The sequence below is a fragment of the Castor canadensis genome, chromosome 4, assembly GCF_047511655.1.
Source record: "Castor canadensis chromosome 4, mCasCan1.hap1v2, whole genome shotgun sequence".
NCBI lineage: Eukaryota > Metazoa > Chordata > Mammalia > Rodentia > Castoridae > Castor > Castor canadensis.
Genome location: NC_133389.1, coordinates 163,255,931 through 163,282,364, shown reverse-complemented (window position 1 = coordinate 163,282,364; position 26,434 = coordinate 163,255,931). Strand labels below are relative to the sequence as shown.

General features: G+C 38.1%; 1 protein-coding gene across 3 annotated transcripts in view; it reads left to right on the top strand.

Annotated features, from left to right (window-relative positions):
- Positions 1–8,198: 8,198 nt before the first annotated feature.
- Positions 8,199–26,434, top strand: part of Bard1 (BRCA1 associated RING domain 1) — an 88,534-nt gene continuing 70,298 nt past the window's right edge. The window contains exons 1-2 of one of the 3 annotated variants that reach the window (XM_020151780.2): positions 8,199–8,469; positions 19,834–19,890. In XM_020151780.2, coding sequence (XP_020007369.1) covers positions 8,327–8,469; positions 19,834–19,890 — 200 coding nt within the window. In that variant the 5' untranslated portion in view covers positions 8,199–8,326. The other 2 variants (XM_074071659.1, XM_020151781.2) reach the window with 2 other exon arrangements.

The window sequence follows — 26,434 nt, the reverse complement described above, 5'->3', positions numbered from 1 at the left end:
AAATTATGGCTATTTTTAACAAACATCTGGTGAAATTCCTGAGGATTTAATAAATTGCTCTTGTGCGTGCATATATGCCAGCCATACATATACTGGTGGATGCAAAGTCGTATAAATGTAGATTGCTATTAACAATAGGGCAATGTTTATTCCCTAGCTCAAGTTGCCCTGAAAAGTCAAGTATTTAAAAAATTTCAGTTCTTTATTTACTTTGATTGGACTAGTGATTTTCTTTGAATGCTTAAGCACATTTCCAAATCTCTCAGGGTGACATAAGTAAGCTAATAATAATCTCAGCCATTATTTGTTCATTCCTGCTAGTTTCTCTTCCTGAAGTTGACTTTTCACTGACTTGTCTCTCCCCAAATTCTAGCAGTTTCTTACTGTACTCACATATGCACTAACTATAATCAGTAATGTCTAATATGTATTAGATTGAGCCAAATGAAATTGCAAAGCCTGGCCCTTTTTATCTACAAAAAGAGCAATTTCATACCCTTGTCTAATATCCTTGCTCTCTAGTTAAACTGGTGCCACTGTTTCCTTTTCGTTTGTGTGTGTGTGTGTGTTCATATGATTTTGTCTCTCTGACATAGTCTTTATCCTCGCTGGTACTACTTCAAACCTCTCTATTTCTAGGATCAATTTCTGCTTTCACCTCTCCCACAAAGCTATCTAGGATCACTCCAATCTTCATTAAGCAATTTTAAGCATTTTTTCCTTTGACCATTTGTAATACTTGTATATACCACATACAATTGAACACTTAATTATAGTATGTCTCATATTACTTGTATTGTGTCTGGTTTTAGTCTTGTCAGTAACTAGGCTGCAAATTCTCTGAGAACAGAGACTAACTTAAAAGTTCTGTAATTTACAATACATAATTATGTTGAAAAATTAGCATGCACTCTGGCATTTCAATCAATTTGGTCTTAAACAATGTCTTTTGAAGTTGAACTTAATTAAAACTAGGTTATGTAGGTACTCAAAGCTTGGGCTTTGAAGTCAGACAGACCTGCATCTATTTCCTTATTCTGCTACTTATAAGCTGTATGTCCTTGGGAAAATCACTTAACAACCTGGAGACCCCTTTCTTCTGTCAAGAGTAATGGTAAGTGTGTCTATACCATTGGGTGTTTGTTAGGATTAAAAAATGCATCTGGATTATGTGTACTCTTTACTAGAAATTAAAACCAATGTTTTATATATATGTTATATATACAATGTTTTATATATAGCATAGTTACACATAGTATTGTAGTGTTATATTGCGTATATAATATATATTACATATATTTTATATATATATATATATATATATATATATATATATATATATATATATATATATATAAAACATATATAGTGTTTTTTGAGATAGGTTCTCTCTATGTAGACAAGCAAGGCTGGCTTCAAAATCTCAATTCTCCTGCCTCAGCTTCCTGTGTACTGGAATTAAAAGCATGAACCACCATTCCTTGCTCAATGGAATATATTTTTCTCTATGTTTTGAGTATTCAGGAAAAGGAAAGATTATCATGTGCATGTATGGCTTAAGAATGAATAAAATGTGTGATTACACTTGTCTTTAAGATTTTTTGACTCTACTTCCCAATCTCCCAAATTAATACCTAAAATGTCATGTAGATATGGGCTGTAGATGTACACACACATAGATGTTGAAGGGCACAGATGGTGCATGCATGTAATCCCAACCCTCAGGACACAGAGACAGGAGGATTGTGAGTTGGAGCTCAGACTGGGCTACATAATGAGATCCTGTCTCAACCCTCTTCCACCAAAAAAGGAGCATATTATATATTGTAGTTCTTATTTCCAAAGAAAAAATTATCAGTTTATTTTATGTTTGTGTTTTATTGTTGCTTTTGAGAAGGGGTCTTGTTATAATGACCAGACTAATCTATAACCTGTGGATTCAGGTGATCCTCCTACCTTCACCTCCAGAGTAGCTGGGAATATACATATGTGCCACCACACCCAGCTTCATTTTATTATTGTTGAGCCTAGAATTTTTTGTGCAGTTGTAAGTGAATGCATGTAGTGAGAATTTTCTATTTTGCAAGCATTTTGCTAAATGCATCAGTTTATTTTATCTACACAGTAGCAATGACTTATTTGCTATTATCCTTCACTGATGAAAAAAATGTATCTTTTAAGATAGTGAAAAAAGTAAATTAATATGGTTTATTAATATACCATAATATTGAGGAGAAATTTAATAAACTATCTCTCACAGAGAGTGACTTAATAATAGTAACTACACTTTAATTCAGCATTCTAATCACTAAGATATATTGTTGAAAACTTATTACAGGTTACTAATAAATTCTAACAAAATGAGTCGATTGCAAACTAGGCATAATTTACAAAAACCTATAGATGGATGGAAAGAAATAAAGCTGAACTGTCATTTGGAACTGATCACAACTTTTCTGGATAATGGTAAGCAATCATTCATTTCATTTTTTCACATATTCATTGAACACATTAATATACCATATACTTAAAATGTGTTGGTTACTTCTTACTTGTCTCTTGAAAGGAATTGAAATTATTGCATGATTTTTGATTAAACTGATTACAAAATTTTGAAACACAATGGAACCCAAACTAGGGCCAGCGTTCATTTCCTAAATGAACATTTTATGTGCAAACAAACAGCTGCTGGAATCCAACAGAATTTAAAACAAGCTGTTTATAAATTTCACTGACAGCTGTTTTTGGTGATTTTTTTTTTGTCAACAAAATTTTCCTGCTTTGCATCATAGCACTCTTTTATTATAGTGTCCCCTCAAAGAATAACTTGCTTGTTTTAATCACGTTTACAAAGATTTATGACTTGATGCTTATTCAGTGGTAGAGCTTCTCAACACAAAATGTCAGTGAGCCTGTTATAAATTGCTTCTGGCATTCCTACTGTATCTTTTATTTGGTGGGGAGTATTTCCACCTGAAAGTGATAAATTCCTGCTATAACTGCTTTATGTGCTTCAGTAATTACACTGTACTGAAAAAGGGGGTATCTACTGAGGTGTCTCCTTAAAAATAGCAAGCAATAAAAGGCAGTGGAATGGGCTGAACACCGAAGTCTTTTGAACAAAGAACAGTGACCAGTGAAATATCTGTGTCAGTCTGAATTTGATAAATGATCAGGAAGTACAGATGATACCAAAACCCTCCAAAACAACTGTTAGAGGGACATATTAATGTAATTTTATGTTCTTAGACTAGTTGTTTTTGATTCTATGACATCCTTTCCCAAACAATCTCAAAACATCTAGTAGATGCTTCTAGAGACTTGAGTGATTTTTCACTGAATGCCAAGGTCTATGTGACATCGAAATTGAATCTATACCTGCAAGACAAAGACATTCTGGCATGTCAAGACAGTTCAGTTCAGTCTATCGCAGCTGATAGCTTGAGCAATACATATAGGTACTGAACCAATCATGATAAGATCCACATTAATCATTATGATACCCGTGGGTGGTGGATATTGATTTATTTTGGTACTACTGGTATGTATGTTTTGTAAAATCTGTTGACAGCATATAGGATGAGTTTACTTTTTAATTACTGATGCTTTTTTTTTCTTTGCTCTTAAACAGACAATGAAATGACGTAAATAAAAGATCTTCAAGTTAATTAAACAAAAATTATAAAGGTTTTCATTGTCAGGTCCTAATGTCATACTAAGCATAGTGTTAGGAATCCAATAGATGCTTTATTTAATATGATACTAAAAGAAATTTTGATTATTAGATGAGATTTATGCTTCCTTTCAGGATTATTGCATCATTTTGCAAAGGAATTGCTACAGGAAACATCTCTGTCCTCATAACGACAGAGTGAGCATTTTAGAACTCATATAACTGACTTAGCTAAAGTCAATAATGATAAAAACTAGTCCTGAAAGTGGGAAAAATATATTGAGTGCTTATTGTGAGTTAAGCTTTAATTTATGTGTTAAAGTACAGTGTAGTCTATTGTGAAGGGATTCTCATTGGTTGTGCTGTACTGCTAGTTTAGCACAGTTTCATAATCCCACAACAGCCCTATGAGTATGAGATTCATACACTTTTCTTTTGTCACTTTCTTCCTTTTGGGCTGGGTATTGAACCCAACCAGGGCCTTGCGTTTGCAAAGTGTGCACTCAACCATTGAGGTGCCTCCCAAGCCCTAATCCTAAATTTACAAATGATGAAACCAAGTCCTAAAATAGGTTAAACAATGGGGCTCAGGAACATAATCCTAAAAACTAGCAGTACTTGGCTTATAACCCAATTTTGAGGAAATTCTCAGTTTACTTTAAGCTCTGTACACTTAATCATATGCCACATGGGATTCCTGAAAAAAAAAAAAAGGACAAAACATATCACTTTAACTTAGGTTAGTAGCATTTTCACATACTAAGCATAGCTCTGAAGCACAGAGAGGACATCACAGTCCTAGATTCTATGGTGGTTTGCTCCATTTCATTAATTAACATATTTGGTTCCTTTTATCAATTGCTTTTGAACTGCAATTTTTTGAATTCTAGATTCCATAAAAGTCCCCCCCTTTTTTTTTTTAACAAATGTATTTGTATCTGAAAAAGAGAATGTACATGAAATGTACTACGACCTGACTGCATAATGAGAAATCAGAGAATATCATCATATCCCTGGGAGGAGAGGAGAACCTGGGTATTGTGTATGGACATACCATTTTTCTTGTTATATATGTCTATCACAATGACTATGAGAAAGATTTGCTACTTGTAAACCCTTTCACAACACAACAGAAGAAAAAAAACCAGTTATGTTGAGAAAGTTTTCAGAAACCTGTTATATTGAACCTGAAGATTAAGAAAGAGATCCAGGCTGAGATATCTTCGTGCAAAAGGAACACAACAGAGGGTAACTGAAGCACTGGAAGGAGGGGCGGGGAGAGCATGGAAAGAGAAGGGTGGGTACATAGGCTAATGCAAGCTAATTGGTATGCCTCAGAATCTTCCCAGGACCAGAGTGTTACTCTGGGGAAGAATGAATAATTCTGAAGGTATAGGGGCTCAGGAATACTGCTTCGTTGGAGAATAGATGAGAAAGAAAAAGAAGAACTAGACTGAACTTTTACGTATGTAGGCGGTCCTATAAGAAGAGGATGTTCTTAATGCTGTAAAGGCTTTACTACGACCTTATTGATGGACTGGATTTCTGTGTAGAACTTTTTTCTCTGGAAGATGAATTCCAAGATTTAAAAAAAAATAATACTGGGATTGAAATGAGGGCCCTGTGCATGTATTCCACCACTGAGCCACCTCCCCAGTCCAAGAATTCCAGGACTCTTCATATTGTTGGCGTACTTCATCCTAGAAGGGCTGCCTATCTTTTACACACACATATATAGACATGGGAGAAAGAATTGGCTCTTGGAATTCAGGATCCAGGGCCAAGGGGAGAAGTGTGTTCAAAAACATACAACCCATTTCCACTAAAAGCAAAGTACTAGCAACTTGTGAACAGCAAAGCAAGGCTGCAAGGGAGGAAATGAAATGGGAAGTTGCAGATGGCGGGGTTGGGGGTGGTGGTGTGTGAATAACCTTGCTTATCTCTTTATGAGTTAACTGCTACCATCAGTAAATAGCTGCCAAAGAATGTCATGAGCCTGGGGGAGATGGGCAATGGCAAGGGGAAGGAAAACAGGAAGCTAACAGAAGAGAGAACTCATTGCACCTGCATCATAATTGATTATCTAGTATTGTACAAATAGGCCAATTACAATTGTCTGGTCCCCAAAGCATTTTACAAATGGGGAAATTTTCATCTATTCTGATCATAGTTGAATTGTTTCCTAATTAAAAAAGCACCTAATAAAAAATGTTCCATGTTATTCTTTGGTAAGTAAAACCTTAACAATACTGATTATATATACACATATATACAAATACATACATATATATATATATATATATATGTACATATACATAGTCATCCTCATATTAGCTACCAATTGTGGAGTACTTATGATGTAGGTGATTCATATTTAATCTCATTTGATAACTTCAGAAATCTACATGATTTATTGTCCCCATTTTGCAGATAAAGAAACTAATGCTCAGAGAGCATAAGAGTTGACTTTAACTCACACATTTGTATGAGATTAGAAGTAGGACCATCTGAATCCTGAAGTTCTCAGTTTACTCCATTAACACTGTCATGGCTAAGTTTTAACATTATAAGTTTTTCTAGAGCTTGATTGTCTTGAGACTCGGCAAAGAGTAAGCAATGACTTAACTAGGTTAATAATCAAGAACTGACTTCTGGGTTCCTCTGAGTTTTCACAAGTATTTTATATGTGATCATAGGTCTAGGGAAAACATCACATATGACCTAATTCAGGGTCTGGGGATTGCTTAGTGGTAAAATCCTTGCCTAGCATGCACAAGGCCTTGGGTTTGACCTCCAGCCCTGAAAACAAACAACCTAATTCTGTTTTGCTCATTCTACTTTTACTGGCCCGTATTCACGTTTAGTTAGGTCACTTAAACTTTTGAGCCTTCATAATGTAGTGAAGCCATTGAAAACCCAAAAGATCTGGGTTAAAATTCCACCTCTGTCATTACCTGCGGCTGTACCCTGGGCAAATAGATTAAGATATCTGAGCTACACCTCTGGTAAAGGACACTGTCTTAGTTAGGGCTGCTATAACAAAACCCATAGTTTTGGTGGCTAACTCAACAGAAATTTATTTCTTATTATTCTGGAGGCTGGATGTCTGAGATTGGGGTGTTACCATGGCTAGGTTCTGGTGAGAGTCCTCTTTTCTCCTACCTTCTGTGTCCTCACATGGTGGAAAGTGAGCAAATTCTTCCTCTACTAAAAACATTAACTCCATTATAGTGGCTCTACCCTCCATAATCTCATCTAAACCTAATTACCTCCCAAAGGCACTGCCTCAAAACACTATCAGGTTGGCAGTTAGGACTTCAACACATGAATATTCAGTCCTGTTTCAGTGTTCCTATGAGGCTTCAAATAAATGACACAGGGTAGTACTTACAACAAGACCTGGCTTATATGTAGTCTGGTGACCCACAAACTGCATGTGTCACATGCTGGCCTTACATTGGGGAACAGGCCAGACACAGTCTAACTCTGGCCTTTTGGAGGTTTTGGAATAGAGGGGAAACACACATGTTCATATGTAAGTTGTGATATGAAGCATCTGAGATGGTGGATGAGGAAAATCTTCGAAGGACTGATGTAGATGCAGTCAGTCAATATGGAAAACAGGACAATTCCAGGTTCCAAAGTTAATCTTCGTGTAAAATCCCTGAGGCAGCAAGGTGTAGGGACTTTCCATGACCTGAAGGAAAGCCTTGTCCGGTGGAACAAAGTTGGCTAGGGCATGTTTTGACAGGGTTTGGTATAGCTCACATTAATAAGAGCAGCAAAATAATTAATTAAGGTGGTGCCCAGATGAGCTGCGTTTGGAAGTGTTTTAGATGCTGCAGTGCAGCCTAAGGATTGCAGGGGACCTGGGTGAACACGTGGACACCAGCTAGAAGGCTATAGCAACAACCCAGGTGAGGATGAGGACGTCGGGCTGCTAAGTGGAGACCCAGACGTGGGCAGATGAAAGAGAAAGCAGGGGCTTGGCGGTGGGGGATGGATGGTGAGGCGTTCCGTAGGTGTTTCCTATAAAACGTTAAAAACCTTATGAAGAATGACGACATACTCTATAACAAACAAAAACGTTTTCTGACATTTATTCGTCATATTTTAAATGTAAACAAGAACTTTTAAAACATGCGTGTCAGCAGATATTTGCAAGTAGTTAAAATTAGATAGAAAACGTCCTCATTTTTCCTGGGCTCTCATATCCCACAGCTGGGGGAAGGAGGAAGAAAAAAGTTACTTTCAAAGAAAAAAAAAAAGACACCCGGCTTCTCCAAGTTCAATAGTAGTGAAAACGGCACTTTTCATAGATAATCCTCAACTAAAGTCTCTTTGTGAGTTTCCACGACTTGTGGGCCCCAAGAATCCCAGCCCTGGGTCACCAGGGGCTCCTTGGCGGGATCCTTTGGAGAGACCCCGCCCAATTCCAGACGCTCCCGTTCTACCAATTGCAGACGGGTACCGCAGCCGCGCCCCGCCCACAGGGCCGCGGCCCCGCCCCTTGGCCCAGCAGAAGGGGACTTTTAGCGCGTTTCGGCCGCCCCGCCGGCCCAGACGCGGGAACCGCTCGGCTGGAGTCGGGTGCCTGGCCCTGCAGGCTGTCCGACGGTGCCCGAGTCCTTCCGGCCTCTCGAAAGCGAGGCAATGCCGGGGAGCCGGCGTCCGAGGGTCCGTTCCGGGAACGAGCCTCGTCCCGCGCCCGCCATGGAGTCGGCGGGTGGCGGGGCCTGGGCCCACTGCCGCGCCGCGCTCGCCCGTCTGGAGAAACTGCTGCGCTGCTCGCGTTGGTAAGGACCGCGCCCCGCCCGCGAGGTCTCGGGGAGCAGCCCTGGGGCAGGGGGCGCCTCGGTCACGGGAGGGTCTTTTCAAACTCGCCGCTTCCTCCTCGCTTCCCGCCCCGGGCCTGCCCACGATCTGCTGTTAGCTTCCCCTCCCTGGCTCCCATTCCCATCCCGGCTGTGCGACGTCCCAGCCCTGCTGCAAACTGAACCTAAATGGCAGTTGTTGAACTTGGCGCGCTGGAGGCGGGGCTGAGAGTGCGCCGCGCTAGCTCCGCCTCCCGAGTTTGAAACTCTGGGACTGGGGAGGACTGAGGCTTCCGCACCGTGTAGGGCCGGGATCACTGTGATGAAGGTGACTCCGAATGCCAGGCCCTGGGTCGCAGGAACGCACCAGAAGCTCCCTTAAGTTTAAAGCGGCCCTCATTCTTTCCTGAACTGGCCTTTTGGGGTGGAGTGGAGTGTTGGGACGCTTGTTGGGATAACTTGAAGATGGCAGTGTGGTGAGCATTGCTATTCTAGTTCTTATTTCCTTGGTTTGGTCAAAAGACTGTGGCTTGGCGTTCCAGCACTTTACCACCGAGCTACACCCCCAGTCTCTGTTGGATTCCATCCCATCCGAAGGTATTCATGGGTGCTGCCTTTCCTGTAGCTCTTTTTAGTACAGAACCGAAGATCTGTAAAACCTAATAAGTGCCCCTCTTATCATTCACTTCTCAAAGCATTTATTGAGCACCTGATGTATGCACAGCTCACAGTTTCTGTAAGATCATTATGGGCTGTCATAACCATATTTCCTTTTTGCACTTTGATTTTTTTTTTTTTCTCTCTGACTTCCAACTTGGAGAACTCAGTACTGCTGTTACTTATACAGTAGCTTTTTATTTAAAAATGAAAAGGACTTAACTGTCACAGTTTTGCACTTACATTTTGTTTTGCAAAAACTTCATATCTGACAAAATTACATTATTACTCTCTAGAGAAGTGGCAGTTGTGCTAGAAGTAAGTACATGAAGGTATTCTGAGTTGTGTGTGTTTTCGTGAAGAATATGGATCATCCGTCTAAGAAATTGAAAACTGGCACTTCTAGTTGCAATAACAGAAGCAGTTATAGTTCACGCTTTAATAGTTCAACAAAAGTAAGATATTCAGAAGGAAGCAGCATATCATTTCACTTAGACTGAAGAGTCAGACTTCAAGAGTTCAAGTTACAGCTTTTGACAGTTGGTTGGGCCAAGTCATTCATCCTCTCTTTGCCTCATTAATGAATAGCTCATTCTCCTGCAAGGATTTATTAATAGTGATAGTAGTAATAATACACTATTGAACATCTATCTATAAAGTGCCTTCCTTAGGGACTCATTAGTGAACAATGCAGATAAAATCCCAGCCCTTACTGACCTGCAGTGCCTTTTTTATTTTTAGTATTGGGATTTGAACTCAGGGCCCTGTTCTGCCACTTGAACCAATTTCATATCACATGGGATTTAATATTAAAGAATGATTTTGCTTTCCTTTTTTTGGTGTCTCTGCAAGTATGGCACCGTCTGCAGTGAGGAAAGCCTGCCCAGTTGCACCTTGTCCTATGGGACCTTATATTCTATAGGAGTGAGGAAACTAAATGAAATTATACCAGTAAACTATGGAGAAAATGATAAGAAAATAATCAGTGTTATAAAATACAAAAAGATGTGATCTCTGTTAGCTGAATGACTTGGAGGTAAGCTGAATGAAGAGTCTATAGATTGTCCTAAAATTTCACAAACCCAGTTTCGTATTTTTAGTACTTTCCACCTTTTTCTGCCTTTTAACTGAAGTGAGCTGGTAAAGCCAAAGTACTGGAGGATGACATCAGTAATGAGGCCCACACTTTTAGTATATTTTATCCAGTGTATTGGATTCCAGTGTTTCTCTTTTTTTAAATTCTTTTAGCTAATACATGAACTCTCATGAAATAAATTTTGAGTATTTCTTAGAATGCATATTTTCACATAGGGCTTTGCAAATTTTTCTATGAAGTGTCAGTAATTTTAGGGTTTCAAGGCCACAAATAATTTCTATTGTTATTTTCTAAATATCTTAAAAATGTCAAAACCATTCTTTGTTCAGGGACTATAAGAAAATAGGCTTCTGGTTTGATTTGGCCCAGAGGCAACAGATTGCCAAACTCAGTTTTAACAGGGAAACGTCTTAACTTAAACATTTTTGATATAAAATCTCATATCAGATGGAATTTTATATTTATAGATGATTTTGCTTTCCTCTCTTAGTGTCTCTGCAAGCATGGCACTGTTTGTAGTGAGTAAAATGGCCAGTTGCACTTCTTGCCCTAGGGGAAGAAGAAATTCCTTCTTTCTTGTGCCTTTGCCCACATAGCTGCCTGACATTATTGCTGGAAAGGAGCAACTTAGGATGGTCTGCTTCTTGCTTTTGCTTCCCGCCATTCAAAGCAGTGTCATATTATTTGAAATTTTGTCAGTGTGTCTTTTACAGAATCTCAAAGTTCTACACAGTGGGCTAGTGATTACCCCGATTACCCTCACATTCAGCTTGCAGCTGTCATCTATCTGGTGTTCCCAGCTGTCACCTGTCTTGTGTAGCACATTGAATCCATTTTGCAGCAAGCATTACTCGTTGGTGAGGGTGGATTGGCTACATTACAGGGCATCCTTTCTTGATCTGTAACATGAGTATGGCTTTAAGGTGAAGCTGGTGAAAGTGTTTGAGAGGCCAGATGTGACATTTGTGTTAGGGCCAAGCGTCACAACCAGACAGAAGCTATTTAAAGATTTGGAAAAATGAGGCAGGAAGACCTGATCATTTGAGAGGCTGGCAGAAGAAAGAGTAATATTGTATTCCTAAAGGAAGCTGGCAATGATAATAGGGACTGCTATGTAAAAAAGCCCCAGGTGTCATGTGATTTTTTTTGTAAATTAAAATAATCAGATATTTCTTGGCATATTTTAGGAATGGGAGCCGGCACCTATGACAATAGTATTTTGGGGTTTTTAGTTCACTTTTAATAAAAAGCAAAAAACTAATTGTAATGGTTAGGATAGGTAATTTTTTTCCCTGAGTTTATCCCTTGTCATTTAAAAGGTAAATCAGAGTTAATTTTATATTCTATCTTGAGGTAGCTTAGTGGTTGAGAGCATGGATTCTGAAATCATACTCTGGCTTCAGATCTTGGCTCAGTGTTTTTGAGGCATGTTATTCAATTGTTGTATGCTTCATTTTCTGTATTTGCAAAATGAGCTGGTAGTAGTTTCTACCTTACCAGGTTATTCTGACCATTAAATTAGTCTACTTTATATTTATAAGATTGTTAGAGCATTGCCTGTTGCGTACTGAGTGCTAAGTGAATGTTTGTAAAATAAAAGCTAAATTTCCTGACCCCCTGCATTCTTACAGGCCAGTGATTCTTAAATGGGACAATTGCTCCCATTGGTTTGCTCTGGCACTGGTTATTCATTAGAGCAAGAAATCACTGAGGAGCTGCTATAGTGGCGATGTGATATTGCATTTTCTACCCTTAAGGAATATGTATTTAATTTTAAGGGGTAAAATGTACACACAATTGGAGATAAATTATGGTTAAAGCCAAGGGTACCTAGAAAAGAGTAGTTGGGTGGGGCCAGTAGAGGAAAGCCTCATGGGCTTTAGAATTAGACATTGAGGCAGAGATGGATTTTTATAAATGATTCCACTGCTAATAATGGGAATTGTTATTATAATTATTTTATTTTAATTTACAAATAAGGGGGGTGATAATTAGCAAAAGACAGTACCCTAAAAAGAACTATAGGCTAGACAGGGAGTAGGTCAGGTGGGCAGGGAGTTAAGACTGATCAGATCTGGAGTGACTAATAGCCCAACAATAAAATATTACTTGGTTCACATATTTAACATCCTTGTAACTTTCCTGGGATTCTGGTGTCCTTATCTATAAAATGAGAAAAGGAACTAGTTGACTTATAAGACTGCCTATAATTTGAACATTTCATAATTACTAATATCCATTGGTTGCAAAATATTGTTTAAAACTTACAAAGTTTTACATGCGTGAGAAAAGGACTCAGATTGTTAGTGTTCAGCTTGCATCGTATTCTCCAAATTAGAATTTATGTATTTGTGGGATATATTTATTTATGTAGTATTTTGGTTATTTGATGTCTGTGTCTTCTTCACGTTTTTTGACCACAGTGCCAGACACCCGCCTTCTTAGTGTTTGCTAAATTAATGTATGAAAAAAATTCTGTCAGGTCACATCACAGTGGCAAAGTGGTAACACCAGAGTGACCCAGTTAATTCACCTGAATCACAAGAATCCTCCATAGGTTTCTGGGGTTAATTACCTATCCTGCACAGTAACTAGAAAATCAAAACACACGCACACAGGTATGCATGTGTGCGCACATATGCGCACAACACAGGGCTTGTGACCAGTTGAGAAACTTACCAGACACGTGGAATACCTCTTATTTTATTAATAAATTAATTTTCAGACATGGTGCTGGGTTTACAGATGCTCACTGCCATGCCCAGCTGCAGCATCTCTTATACTGTCCTCCATATCTTGCAAGTTACTGGTTAAACAAGTCTTGGTGACAAGGGAAGAGAGGAATGCCTAGGTGTGAGCCTTGAAATTCAGCATTTGAATGGCAGGTGGAAAAGGTGCAGCTTAAAAAGGTCAGGAAGGTTAGCAGTTAGATAATTGTTTTACTTTGGTGGAAAGGGAATAGAAGACAAAATAACCAATACTATTGAGTCAGATCTATATGATAATCTCAGGGACCAGTATAGTAGATTCTCTGGTAGTAGTTTTCATTAAAATTAGTTATTAATAGAGTTCTCTTGCCTATTTGACTTTTGGGATATTTGATTCATTGATTCAACATTTACTGATGCTAAACAATTAGACATGAATTTAAATTTTTCCCATGTGACTTACTTGAATCTGGCATACAAAAAACCAAAAACACAGAATAGGATGCTTCCATGGCATTATCCATTTACTTAATAAAGACATCATATATTTATTCTCCTACAGATAAAGATTGCTTAATTGTCTTGGAGAGCTTGTAGAGTTTCATGTTAAACATGTTGATCCCTAACTTAAAAATACCTTGAGAATTTTCTAAAATGTAAGAGCACTTGGCAGCTACACTGCCTTAATATTAAATAGTAGTTGATAGCTCTTGAGAGGTTGAGGGGTTGTGGAGCCATTTGGTTAAGAAAACCTTCTGCTTCAGGATTATAATCTCATGTTTTATTTCCTTTGCAAAGAAAATTTTACATCAGTAGGATTTTTTTTTTTCACTACTCAGTTCTTCCCTAAGTTAAAATCTATGGACTTCACTGATCTTTCCAAATCAACTACATACAAAGTTACAGAATTTGGCTGCAGGTGAGTGGGGAGAAAGCAGTATAGCTGAATGCTGAAAGTGAAACTATAGTTTTGGACCCAAGGCTCAAACTTCTGAGATTCCATATGCCAGGTCCCGCCACCACCCCTAAACTCCAAACAAAGGGGCATGGTGAAGCCAGAGAAAGGAGGTTTATTATGGGGCTGGCTCCGGGCATGCTGAGGGAAGAGGCAGAGTAAACACTCAGCTCATCTACAGCCATTTTAGGTACCGACATGAAGTGTAGGTTTAAACAGACAAAAGAACTGGGGGGCAGGGGACAAAGGTATGCTTAGTTAAATAAGTCCCAGTCATAGGTGTAGTTGTGACTGGTGGAGCAGTCTTGGTTAGGCTTGGTGGTCTTGTCCAGTTTTGGGAGTTTATCACATGGAGGGAGTAATCTGGTTCCTGTTTGTGAGGATTCTTGGGATAATTGCTCTCACTGGGAGAGTGACACCCCCAGGTGGCTTCAGTTCATTGTCATAAGATATTATCAGTTTTGTCCTTTTTGGAATCTAAGGTGATTGTAAAGTGACTGTAAAGAGAATGGCTTAGAGCAAAGACAGATACAAAACGGAGACAGAGATGCCAAACTTTTCCTGTTTTTAGTTAATTTGTGGGCTCAAGTAAGGAGTCAGTGCTTTTCAGCAAAAGCAACTTGAGCACCTCTTACAAAAGTGCAGAAATCCTGTTACCATGCAAATGTCTTATTCATGTGAATTTTTTTCTTTCTAATATATATGTATACCAAGCAGAAAATAGGATCAGGATAAAATGGAATTGTTAATACAAATGCATTTTTGTATGTAGTCTTCCATTTGGTTCATTCACTAAGGATTTATTGAAATCCTGCTGTCATATAGCATTGGGCTAGGCAGGAAATGGATTGGGGAGTTCAGAAAAAAATGAAAGTCAAGATCTATTGTCTGAAAGGCTACAGTCTACTTGGAGACAAGGAAAGTAAGAGAATCAGGTAGTTACAAACTTAAAAAACAACAAAAACAGACTTTAGTTTTCAGCATTGAGTTCTTAAGCCCTACTAGCTGCCGTCTGTCTTTGGAACTTTAGAACATTTTAAATCTCTTTTGAGTCACACATTAATTTGGTTTATATAACCACCCAGCTATATAGCTTGCCACCCTTGAAGGAAAGAGTGGCAGCAGTCAGCTTTGTGTTTCTGGTGTGTGCTGTGGTGTGTTTGCTAAGTGGTGGCATGCTGACTAAAACCCTTATCTGTTTTGTGTTCTTTTTATTACACCGTCCTGTACAGTGCTTGGGTCACGTGTTGGACTTGGATAGCTGCTGGGGAGAAGGAAGTGCATTCCAGGCCTGGACAACAGTGTAGGCAAAGTTGTGGGGTTAGAAATAAACATAGGATATTTGAGCATTGTTATAGGTACTGACCCAGCCAGAATGGACTTTTTGTGGAGGAGAATTGAGAAGGATGGTTGCATGGCTTGGCTGTTAGCAGATTGTGAAGAGCTTCTTAATGTTAAATTTTTTAAAAATGAAAATAGTACGTGAATATGTGAAAGAACTAAAACATTACAGTATATGGTTATTAAATGTTTGTTAAGTGAATGATGTAAGTCTGAATCGTCCTCAGTAATTTACACTCATCAAGTTTGTGTATACCCTTTAAGAGAGTCTGTATAACATCGGTGAGTATGATGTCCTCAGGTAAGAGGATGCTGTATGTCAAGTAGATTTATCATGATCATTTTTAACCACTTCCTTATTGGTAACAATTGAAGTCGTTTCAGTTTTTTTGATGTAGCAAGCAGTGCTGGAGTGAATATTCTTGTTCATTACCCTTACATTTATTTATTTATTTACTTATTTATGCAGTACTGGAGTTTTGAACTCTGGGCCCTGTGCCTGTTAGGCAGGTGCTCTACCACTTGAGCCATATTCCCATCCCTTTTTCTTTTAGGTTTTTTTGAATAGGGTTTCATGTTTATGACCAGAAGAGGGCTTGACTGACATCATCGTGTTTACAGGCATGCACCACCACATCCAGCTTTGATGGTTGAGATGAGGTCTTACTAACTTTTTGACTGGGCTGGCCTGGAGCCCTGATCCCTCTGTATCTCTGCCTCCTGAGTGGCTACTAGGCTTGTAGGTATTCGCCTAATGCATTCGACTACCTTTAAATTTTTTTAAAGTACAAAATTAAAGATTAAAATTATGTGTGCATTATGGTTGACAGAATTCAGGACAAAGATGGTAATTAACACATTCTTTGCCTTATCCCTCATCACCCCTGAGTTACCTCTAGATTTCCAAATAATAATGTTTATATCCCTATTTCTTTCCTTTTTTTCTTTTTCTTTTTGTCTGTGTGGCATTGGGATTTGAATTTAGCCTGGTGGTTACTAGGCTTGTGAAACAGTGCTAACCCTTTTTTCTTTAGTTTATTTTTCAAATAGGGTCTCATGCTTTTCTGGCTTTGGACTGTTACCTTCCTACCTCTACTTCCTGAGTAGGTGGGATTACAGCAGGTGTGCATCATCATGCCTGGTTTGTTTTGGAGAATAGGGTCTCCCTACCTTTGTTCTTTGTTTTTTTGCCTGGGCTGATCTCCAACTGTCCTCCTATTTCTGCTCAAGTACCTGGGATTATAAGTGTGAGGCACCACTGTGGCTATATATCTATTTCTTGAGTGTTTTCCATTTTAGATATTATGTATTTATTTCCTTACTTCCTACTGTCAAAGATGAATTTTCTTCTAAGTTTGTACTATGGAAGATGACTGGATATGGAATGCAAAGCATAAAGCAACTTTCCATTATTATTTTGAAGGCCTCACCGCACTGTTCTGTCTCATCTCTTTCTACCTTTGAGAAATCTTATGCTATTCTGATTTCTTTTTAAACACTATATATGACATTTTAATTGTATTATTTTTTAATCTCTGGAAGCTTTTAGAATTTACCTAGATATCTTTGGTGTTTCATTGGTGCAAGTGTCTATTGTACCTGAAGTATAAATTTCTGGCAAGGGAATAGTGTAGTTAAAGTTGGGTGCATTTAAGATTTTGGTCAGTATCTTCTAGTTGTAAGAAAAATTCTTTTATTCCATGGTATCTCCTAAGCTAAGCTCTAGCCATTTTCTGAAAGTCTGGCTTTGGCATAGGTCGGTACCATTTCTATGCCATGTCTGCTTCAGAGCTCTTCCATTCATTGTCTTTGGGGTTGGTTCTACCCTCTCCCTCCCTGCTCTACCCCCAGCACACAAGCACATGTAGACTTCTCACTTACATTTCCCATGTCTTCCCTCATCTATTAACAACCGCAAAAAATATAGTTCACTAATTAGAGTAATTAGTTCTGATCTATTATTCATAGCTATTAAGTTGCTGCTAATGACACGATAGCATCTTGCTGCTAGGGTGAAGAGTAAGAGTTGTAGACAAAGGATTACAAAGGGTTCAGAGTCATTTTAGGAAGGAAAATCAAAGTTGAGGGACAGAATCAAGGCATTTAGGGAAGTATATTGCCAGAGAAAGCCAGGAGGCTGTGGGGCTGCATCCAGGGGGTCTGCCAACATGCAGGGTAGGAAAAGAAGCAGCTAAGCAAGTACTGAAGTAGGCAGATAAATGAGCGCTAAGAAAATGAAAACCCAGTGGAAGGCAACATTTCAGGGAAGAAGGTGAGATCCTCCTTCTAGCTTCACAAGGAGTAAGGAGGAGGACCAAAGGTGCACTGGAGAGTAGCTCAGGGAGGAGGGTGGGAGTCACAGCTAGGATGATAAAGAGATGTAGTTTGCTTGTCCTGGGCAATTGTTTTAAAATTTTTGTCTGTTGAAGATGAGGAGCTGGGGCAGGAGGTAAAAGGGAAGCAGGATTAAAAGGAAGTGTGGATTTTTTTCTTTCTTTTTTTAGGCTCATGTTTTACCTGTATGTGTATAGATGATACTGGAAGTAAAGGTGACTGATGAGACTCGGGTATTTTAGAAAACTGGGAAGATATATGAGCTATAATCAAGAAAAAAAATGACTGAAGGAGGTCTTTTCCTCGGAGACCTGAGTGGGGCTAAGGTTCCTGGTGTTTGGGTGGTCTCAACTCACTCCATTTAACTTCAGTAAGGCAAAGGAGGTTTAGGAGCAGGGAGATTATTTTGCATAGTCACCTGCTTGTTGCTTTGTTTACTCATGGATCATGTAGTATTTCAGAGGTAAAAAGATGAGGGAGGAAGCTACCAAGTTTTTAGAGATAAATTTATGTATTTTCCTGTATTTTGGTTCTTTGACTTGCTGTGTGACCCAGGCTGGTCTCAAACTCATGGTCCTTCTGTCTAAGCCTTCCAAGTACAGGCTTTACAGGCATGTGCCCCAGGCCTGACTATCTTTCTGTTTTCCTTGTGGTATTTACACCCTAAGCAGAGAAGGAAGAAGTAGACTCTGGGGCCTGTCTGGCATTACAGACTGGCAATTGTGAGTATCTAAAAGATCAGTAGAATTAGGGTAGTGACAAGCATAGCTCCAAGTAGTAAACCTGTGGCCTGGGTTAGATGGAGAAGGAGTTATGAGGTTGAGCAGAGTTCTAAGAGAGAGTAATCAAGTTTGGCCACAATGATGCAACAAAAGATACAGGAAGGATATTGTGATAAAAGGAGGTCAATAACATCACTTTTGAGATGTTATGGGCAGAGCTTGCAATGAAGTACAATTCAGCCCACTCCATTGGGAAAGAGGACAAATGTACAAAAATTAAAGGAGCACATGAACATTGTAAAAGAGACCATTTTAATTGCCAGAAAAGTCAAGATATTGTGAGTTTGTAAAAAGTAGTGGGTTTTATAACATCAGTGAGCACCATTTTCAAACAGTAACTTGAAAATAGCATGGCTGTGTACTCTCAGTGCTTTTTCTGAAAGCTCAATTTCACTTTAATATTCATATCTATTAAAATGTACACTGTGATACTTTTGATCTTTTAAGAAATATAGAGAACGTTTTTATTGATACAAGGTTTGTGTACAGAGGTAATTGGATAATAATGGTGTAAATACGTAAAGGTCTTAGGGTTAGTGTAATAAACCAAGCAAGAAAATGTTCACCCTTTCAAGACTTTACTTTTTTGATGTGCTCTTGCTGTAGTACTCCCACTGAATGTAATGACTTGAAGCCTGTTTATTAATAAGTAGCAGTTCCTTCTTAGGAATCTCAAAGGTAGCAGGTATTTTGATAGACAGCATTGGGAATATTTTGCTTCTTTTCTTTCAATGTGACACAGCTCATTCATTCTGCCTACTGCCAGCCTGATGATTTCTATTTGAAATTGCTTAAAGACAAAACAATAAACTTGTATGTACTGAAAAAATGTTTGCTTTTGTAGTAAGTAAGACAGCTATGAAAAGTAGATGGCTACTTAATAGCAAGAAACACATACTTTCTCATGGGAACCCATGGATTCTTTTGGTCAAGTTGACCAGATGTCCTGTTTTCCTGCAGCAGTCTAGGATTATACCTGTTGTCCCAGCATCCTGTATAGTTATCACCCTCCTCTCCCCGCCTACCCCCTGACTGTCAGAGATGTTCTCATTTGGACAATACATCTTGTGGTCCTTCTAATTGTGGGTCGCATTTTGAGATTTATGGTCTTTTAGTCATTCAGTGAAGATTTATCTTAGCGGTTTAAAGAAACAGCCAGTGGTTGTTTTTTTCATGTAAGAGACTTAAAGATGCTTGAACAAAGTTGTTTCTTTCTCTAATTTTCCAGCACATATAGTATAAATTATACTATAACTTGTGCTGTGTTTGATAGTTGCTGTTGGGATTTAACATGTGTGTTAATGAGCGTATGTAACCCATGAAAGTAACAGCCTTTCAAATGAATTACACCCTTAATATTTTCTGCTTTGAGAAAGAGTGAGATAATGATGGTGTTGAGACTTAGAAATACTGAGTATGAAATGTTTATCTAACAATGTCCTAAGCCTTAACTATTTTCTTTTCCTCCAACAGTAATAATATTCTGAGGGAGCCTGTGTGCTTAGGAGGGTGTGAGCACATCTTTTGTAGGTAAGTAGTTATGGCTTGGTGTATGTAGAGTAACTAGTTTTCTAGTTAGCAATCTGTAATCACAGCGATGACTATATAATCTCATTTTGATCCTTATAACTCTTAATTTACAAGTAAGAAAATAAAGCTTGAAGAGGATAACTTGTCCATAATCCTAAAGCTTAGTAAATAGTTTTGCTAAGTTTAGGGAGAAAATTAATGCATTTTTTATAATTCAAATATGTCTTTTTTTAATCTTCCAGTTTTGATCTACACTTTTTAAATTGTGAAAGTCTACTTCTTATAGTTACTGTATTAGTTTATGAGGGCTGCTGTAACATAGTTCCAAGGACTGAATGGTTTAGAACAACAGAAATTTATTGTCTCATAGTTTTGTAGGCTAGAAATCCAAGATCAAGATGTTGGCAGATTTTCGTTTTGAAGGCTGTGAGGGAGAATCTGTTCATGCCTCTTTACTGCTTCCTTCTGGGTTGTTGGTTGTGTTAGTCAGGTTTTCTGGTGCTGTGACAAAGTACCTACTTTAACAACTTAAGGGAGTATATTAGACTTTGTCATAGTGACACATATCTGACATAAACATCTTAAAGAGGGAAAGATTTATTTTTGCTCATGGTTTCACTCCATAGTCCTTGACTGTTGATTCTGGGCCTGTGCTGAGGCAGAACATCATGGTGATGGGAACATGTGGAGGAAGAGGTTGTTTACCTTATGATGGATAGGAAGCAGAGAGGAGGGAACCAGGGTCCAGGTCTAACCTGCAGAGGCACACCTCCAGCGATTTACTTCCTCCAGCTAGGCCCTGCCTCATAAAATTTGTGCCACCTCCCGTAATAGTGCCACCAGTTAGCAATCAAGGCTTTAGCACTTGAGCCCGTGAGGAACATTTCAGATACAAATCATAATACTGGCAATCTTTGCTGGTTCTTGGCTTGTGGCTGCAATACTTCTGACTTTATCTTTTTGTTCACATGGCATTCTTCCTTAGAATGCCAGTTCTGTTGGATCAGGGGTTACCCTAATGATCTCAACATGACCATTCTACAAAGACTGTCTCCAAATTAAGTCATATTCATAGGTACTAACTAGGGTGTTGATTTCAATTTTTTTTTTTTTTAGGGGGAAATGACACAATGCAACCCACAATAGTTATCATGGAATTATAGCCATGTTATAATGTGAAAGTCTGGTTTACAGGTTAGAAGAATAAATTTTCATCTCATCCTTTTTTTTAGGAGATATCATCTGAGGGACTCAAAATTTTAGTTACATAGTTTAAATGTCCCTGAGACAGGCTTAATATAGCCTCTTTTTAACTATTTCTTTAATTATCTGAAGTTATAAGTATGTGTCTTTCTGATATGAGCAAAGTACATTCTGAAGTTTGAGCATATCTGAAAAGTAGTTTAATGTATGATTTTTTAGGTTAAGGTTGTGTGGGAGACAATATGGTTGGAGTCCCAATTTTGTTTCTAGAAACATGGGTATATATGTGAGGTATGTGCAGTGGAAGGATATAGTAGGAAATGGTACCTATTGTCTCCGTCCCTTCCTCCTTCTTTTCTTCCTTCCTTCTACCTGTAGGGTCACTTGTGATCCTCCTGCCTCAGCATTCTTAGTGCTGAGATTAAAGTAGTATGTTGCCATGCCTGTCTGTGCTTGCTGATTGAAGACAACTTGTCATAGCTGCTTATCTTTTCATTCCATTATGGTGTGTGTTGTTTAAATTAAAGTGTGTGAGAAAAATTTCACCTTATGTATATTTGTAGGGACTATTTTAATAGCATTTTAGGTAATTGTGGATGTTCTTCCTTGATTCTGTACCAAAACTTGGCAAGTACTAGTTTCTTTAGGCTTGTCATAGTGTGGAATGAAGCTATCTTGGTAAGTTTTATTTTATTAAATTTCTTTGATTTATACAGTACTTTGGCTTGATCTTTTAAGCCATATGATTTTATGATACCATGCATTGGTCTTTTGGAAATATTAGCTCACTGAGTTATGTAGATCTGTTCAGAAATGGTACATATTCTGAATTAGTGTTTATATAATAATTCAAGGATAATTATATTAAAAAAACCCCATAGAATACAAGCTGAGCATCCCTAATCAAAAAACCTGAAGTTGAGAATGCTCAAAAAAGTTCAAGTTTTCAAATTAGCTACGCTCATACAAATATTAAAAAAAAAAAGCAAACTTCAAAATCTAAAACATTTCTGGTCCCAGGCATTTTGAATAGGATATACAAATCTATATGTAAAATAGACTGTTCTAAGTAGTAATGTAGTGCTGAATAAGTGACTTCTGGATTCCTCCCTCCCTCTCTCCTTCCCTCCTTCCCTCCCTTCCTTCCTTTCCTTTCTTTCTCTCTCTCTCTTTCTTGTTTTAGCAAAGATTTATTTTAATAGGATAAAGTAGGAAGAAATGGGGGAAGAAAAGAAACAGTTCCTGCTCCACACACAGTTTTGAAATGGGAGTAAAAACTCTAATCTAATTTTCTTAAGCTAAAAATGAAGTGGCCGTTCTTGAGGAATGAATTTCAGATTGTATTTTACTGCTATTCTTCAAATAGTTGTTATGTGAAAATTGAATTAAATTGCCTGAGTAATTAGTACATTTTTTGTTGGGACTCCAAGTTAGAGATTTTGTTTTGTTTTGTTCTAGATGGGGTCTTAGGGTTTTGCTCTGTGGCTGGGATTGATTTTGTATTCCCTCACGTGATCCTCCCATTTTAGCCTCCCAGCTGCAGGTCACCAACATGTCTGACTCAAGTTAAAGTCTTTTTTTTTTTTTCTTTGCTAAAACATTAATCAGCGTTCTCTTTATTATGTGTTAATAAAGAAGGATATTATAAACTTTTTTTTTCATTTTTCTTTTATTATTCATATGTGCATACAAGGATTGGTTCATTTCTCCCCACTGCCCCCACCCCCTCCCTTACCACCCACTCCGCCCCCTCCCTCCCCCCCCCCAATACCCAGCAGAAACTATTTTGCCCTTATTTCTAATTTTGTTGTAGAGAGAGTATAAGCAATAATAGGAAGGAACAAGGGTTTTTGCTGGTTGAGATAAGGATAGCTATACAGGGCATTGACTCACATTGATTTCCTGTGCGTGGGTGTTACCTTCTAGGTTAATTCTTTTTGATCTAACCTTTTCTCTAGTACCTGTTCCCCTTTTCCTGTTGGCCTCAGTTGCTTTAAGGTGTCTGCTTTAGTTTCTCTGCGTTAAGGGCAACAAATGCTAGCTAGTTTTTTAGGTGTCTTACCTAACCTCACCCCTTCCTTGTGTGCTCTCGCTTTTATCATGTGCTCATAGTCCAATCCCCTTGTTGTGTTTGCCCTTGATCTAATGTCCACATATGAGGGAGAACATACGATTTTTGGTTTTTTGAGCCAGGCTAACCTCACTCAGAATGATGTTCTCCAATTCCATCCATTTACCAGCGAATGATAACATTTCGTTCTTCTTCATGGCTGCATAAAATTCCATTGTGTATAGATACCACATTTTCTTAATCCATTCGTCAGTGGTGGGACATCTTGCCTGTTTCCATAACTTGGCTATTGTGAATAGTGCCGCAATAAACATGGATGTGCAGGTGCCTCTGGAGTAACAGTCTTTTGGGTATATCCCCAAGAGTGGTATTGCTGGATCAAATGGTAGCTTGATGTTCAGCTTTTTAAGTAGCCTCCAAATTTTTTTCCAGAGTGGTTGTACTAGTCTACATTCCCACCAACAGTGTAAGAGGGTTCCTTTTTCCCCGCATCCTCGCCAACACCTGTTGTTGGTGGTGTTGCTGATGATGGCTATTCTAACAGGGGTGAGGTGGAATCTTAGCGTGGTTTTAATTTGCATTTCCTTTATTGCTAGAGATGGTGAGCATTTTTTCATGTGTTTTCTGGCCATTTGAATTTCTTCTTTTGAGAAAGTTCTGTTTAGTTCACATGCCCATTTCTTTATTGGTTCATTAGTTTTGGGAGAATTTAGTTTTTTAAGTTCCCTGTATATTCTGGTTATCAGTCCTTTGTCTGATGTATAATTGGCAAATATTTTCTCCCACTCTGTGGGTGTTCTCTTCAGTTTAGAGACCATTTCTTTTGATGAACAGAAGCTTTTTAGTTTTATGAGGTCCCATTTATCTATGCTATCTCTTAGTTGCTGTGCTGCTGGGGTTTCATTGAGAAAGTTCTTACCTATACCTACTAACTCCAGAGTATTTCCTACTCTTTCTTGTAACAACTTAAGAGTTTGTGGTCTGATATTAAGATCCTTGATCCATTTTGAGTTAATCTTGGTATAGGGTGATATACATGGATCTAGTTTCAGTTTTTTGCAGACTGCTAACCAGTTTTCCCAGCAGTTTTTGTTGAAGAGGCTGCTATTTCTCCATTGTATATTTTTAGCTCCTTTGTCAAAGACAAGTTGCTTATAGTTGTGTGGCTTCATATCTGGATCTTCTATTCTGTTCCACTGGTCTTCATGTCTGTTTTTGTGCCAGTACCATGCTGTTTTTATTGTTATTGCTTTGTAATATAGTTTGAAGTCAGGTATTGTGATACCTCCTGCATTGTTGTTTTGACTGAGTATTGCCTTGGCTATTCGTGGCCTCTTGTGTTTGCATATAAATTTAACAGATTTTTCAGTCTCTTTAATGAATGTCATTGGAATTTTGATGGGAATTGCATTAAACATGTAGATTACTTTGGGGAGTATCGACATTTTTACTATGTTGATTCTACCAATCCGTGAGCATGGGAGATCTCTCCACTTTCTATAGTCTTCCTCAATCTCTTTCTTCAGAAGTGTATAGTTTTCCTTGTAGAGGTCTTTCACATCTTTTGTTAGGTTTACACGTAGGTATTTGATTTTTTTTGAGGCTATTGTAAATGGAATTGTTTTCATACATTCTTTTTCCGTTTGTTCATTATTAGTGTATAGAAATGCTAATGATTTTTCTATGTTGATTTTATATCCTGCTACCTTGCTATAGCTATTGGTGATGTCTAGAAGCTTCTGAGTAGAGTTTTTTGGGTCTTTAAGGTATAGGATCATGTCGTCTGCAAATAGGGATATTTTGACAGTTTCTTTACCTATTTGTATTCCTTTTATTCCTTCTTCTTGCCTAATTGCTCTGGCTAGGAATTCCAGTACTATGTTGAATAGGAGTGGAGATAGTGGGCATCCTTGTCTAGTTCCTGATTTTAGAGGGAACGGTTTTAATTTTTCTCCGTTAAGTATAATGCTGGCTGTAGGTTTGTCATATATAGCTTTTATAATGTTGAGGAACTTTCCTTCTATTCCTAGTTTTCTTAGAGCTTTTATCATGAAATGATGTTGGATCTTATCAAAGGCTTTTTCTGCATCTATTGAGATGATCAAGTCGTTTTTGTCTTTGCTTCTGTTAATGTGGTTTATTACGTTTATTGATTTTCGTATGTTGAACCACCCCTGCATTCCTGGGATGAAGCCTACTTGGTCGTGGTGAATAATCTTTTTGATGTGTTGCTGAATTCGGTTTGCCATTATTTTGTTGAGGATTTTTGCATCAATGTTCATTAAGGAGATTGGCCTATAGTTCTCCTTTTTGGAGGTGTCTTTGCCTGGTTTTGGGATAAGTGTAATACTGGCTTCATAAAATGTGTTTGGCAGTTTTCCTTCCCTTTCTATTTCATGGAACAGTTTAAGGAGGGTTGGTATCAGTTCTTCTTTAAAGGTCTGATAGAATTCAGCGGAGAATCCATCAGGTCCTGGACTTTTCTTTTTGGGGAGACTCTTGATTGCTGCTTCAATTTCATTTTGTGTTATAGGTCTATTCAGGTGATTAATTTCCTCTTGGTTCAGTTTTGGATGATCATATGTATCTAGAAATCTGTCCATTTCTTTTAGATTTTCAAATTTATTTGAATAGGTTCTCAAAGTAGTCTCTGATGATTTCCTGGACTTCCATGGTGTTTGTTGTTATCTCCCCTTTTGCATTCCTGATTCTACTAATTTGGGTTTTTTCTCTCCTCATTTTAGTCAGGTTTGCCAGGGGTCTATCGATCTTGTTTATTTTTTCAAAGAACCAACTTTTTGTTTCATTAATTCTTTGTATGGTTTTTTTGGTTTCTATTTCGTTGATTTCAGCTCTTATTTTTATTATTTCTCTCCTTCTATTTGTTTTGGGATTTGCTTATTCTTGTTTTTCTAAGAGTTTGAGATGTATCATTAGGTCATTGATTTGGGATCTTTCAATCTTTTTAATATATGCACTCATGGCTGTAAACTTTCCTCTCAAGACTGCCTTAGCTTTGTCCCATAGGTTCCGGTAGGTTGTGTTTTCATTTTCATTGACTTCCAGGACCTTTTTAATTTCCTCTTTTATTGCATTGATGATCCACTCTTCATTAAGTAATGAGTTATTTAGTTTCTAGCTGTTTGCATGTTTTTTGTCTTTACTTTTGTTGTTGAGTTCTACTTTTACTGCATTGTGGTCAGATAGTATGCATGGTATTATTTCTATTTTCTTATATTTGCTGAGGCTTGCTTGGTCCACTTGATCTAT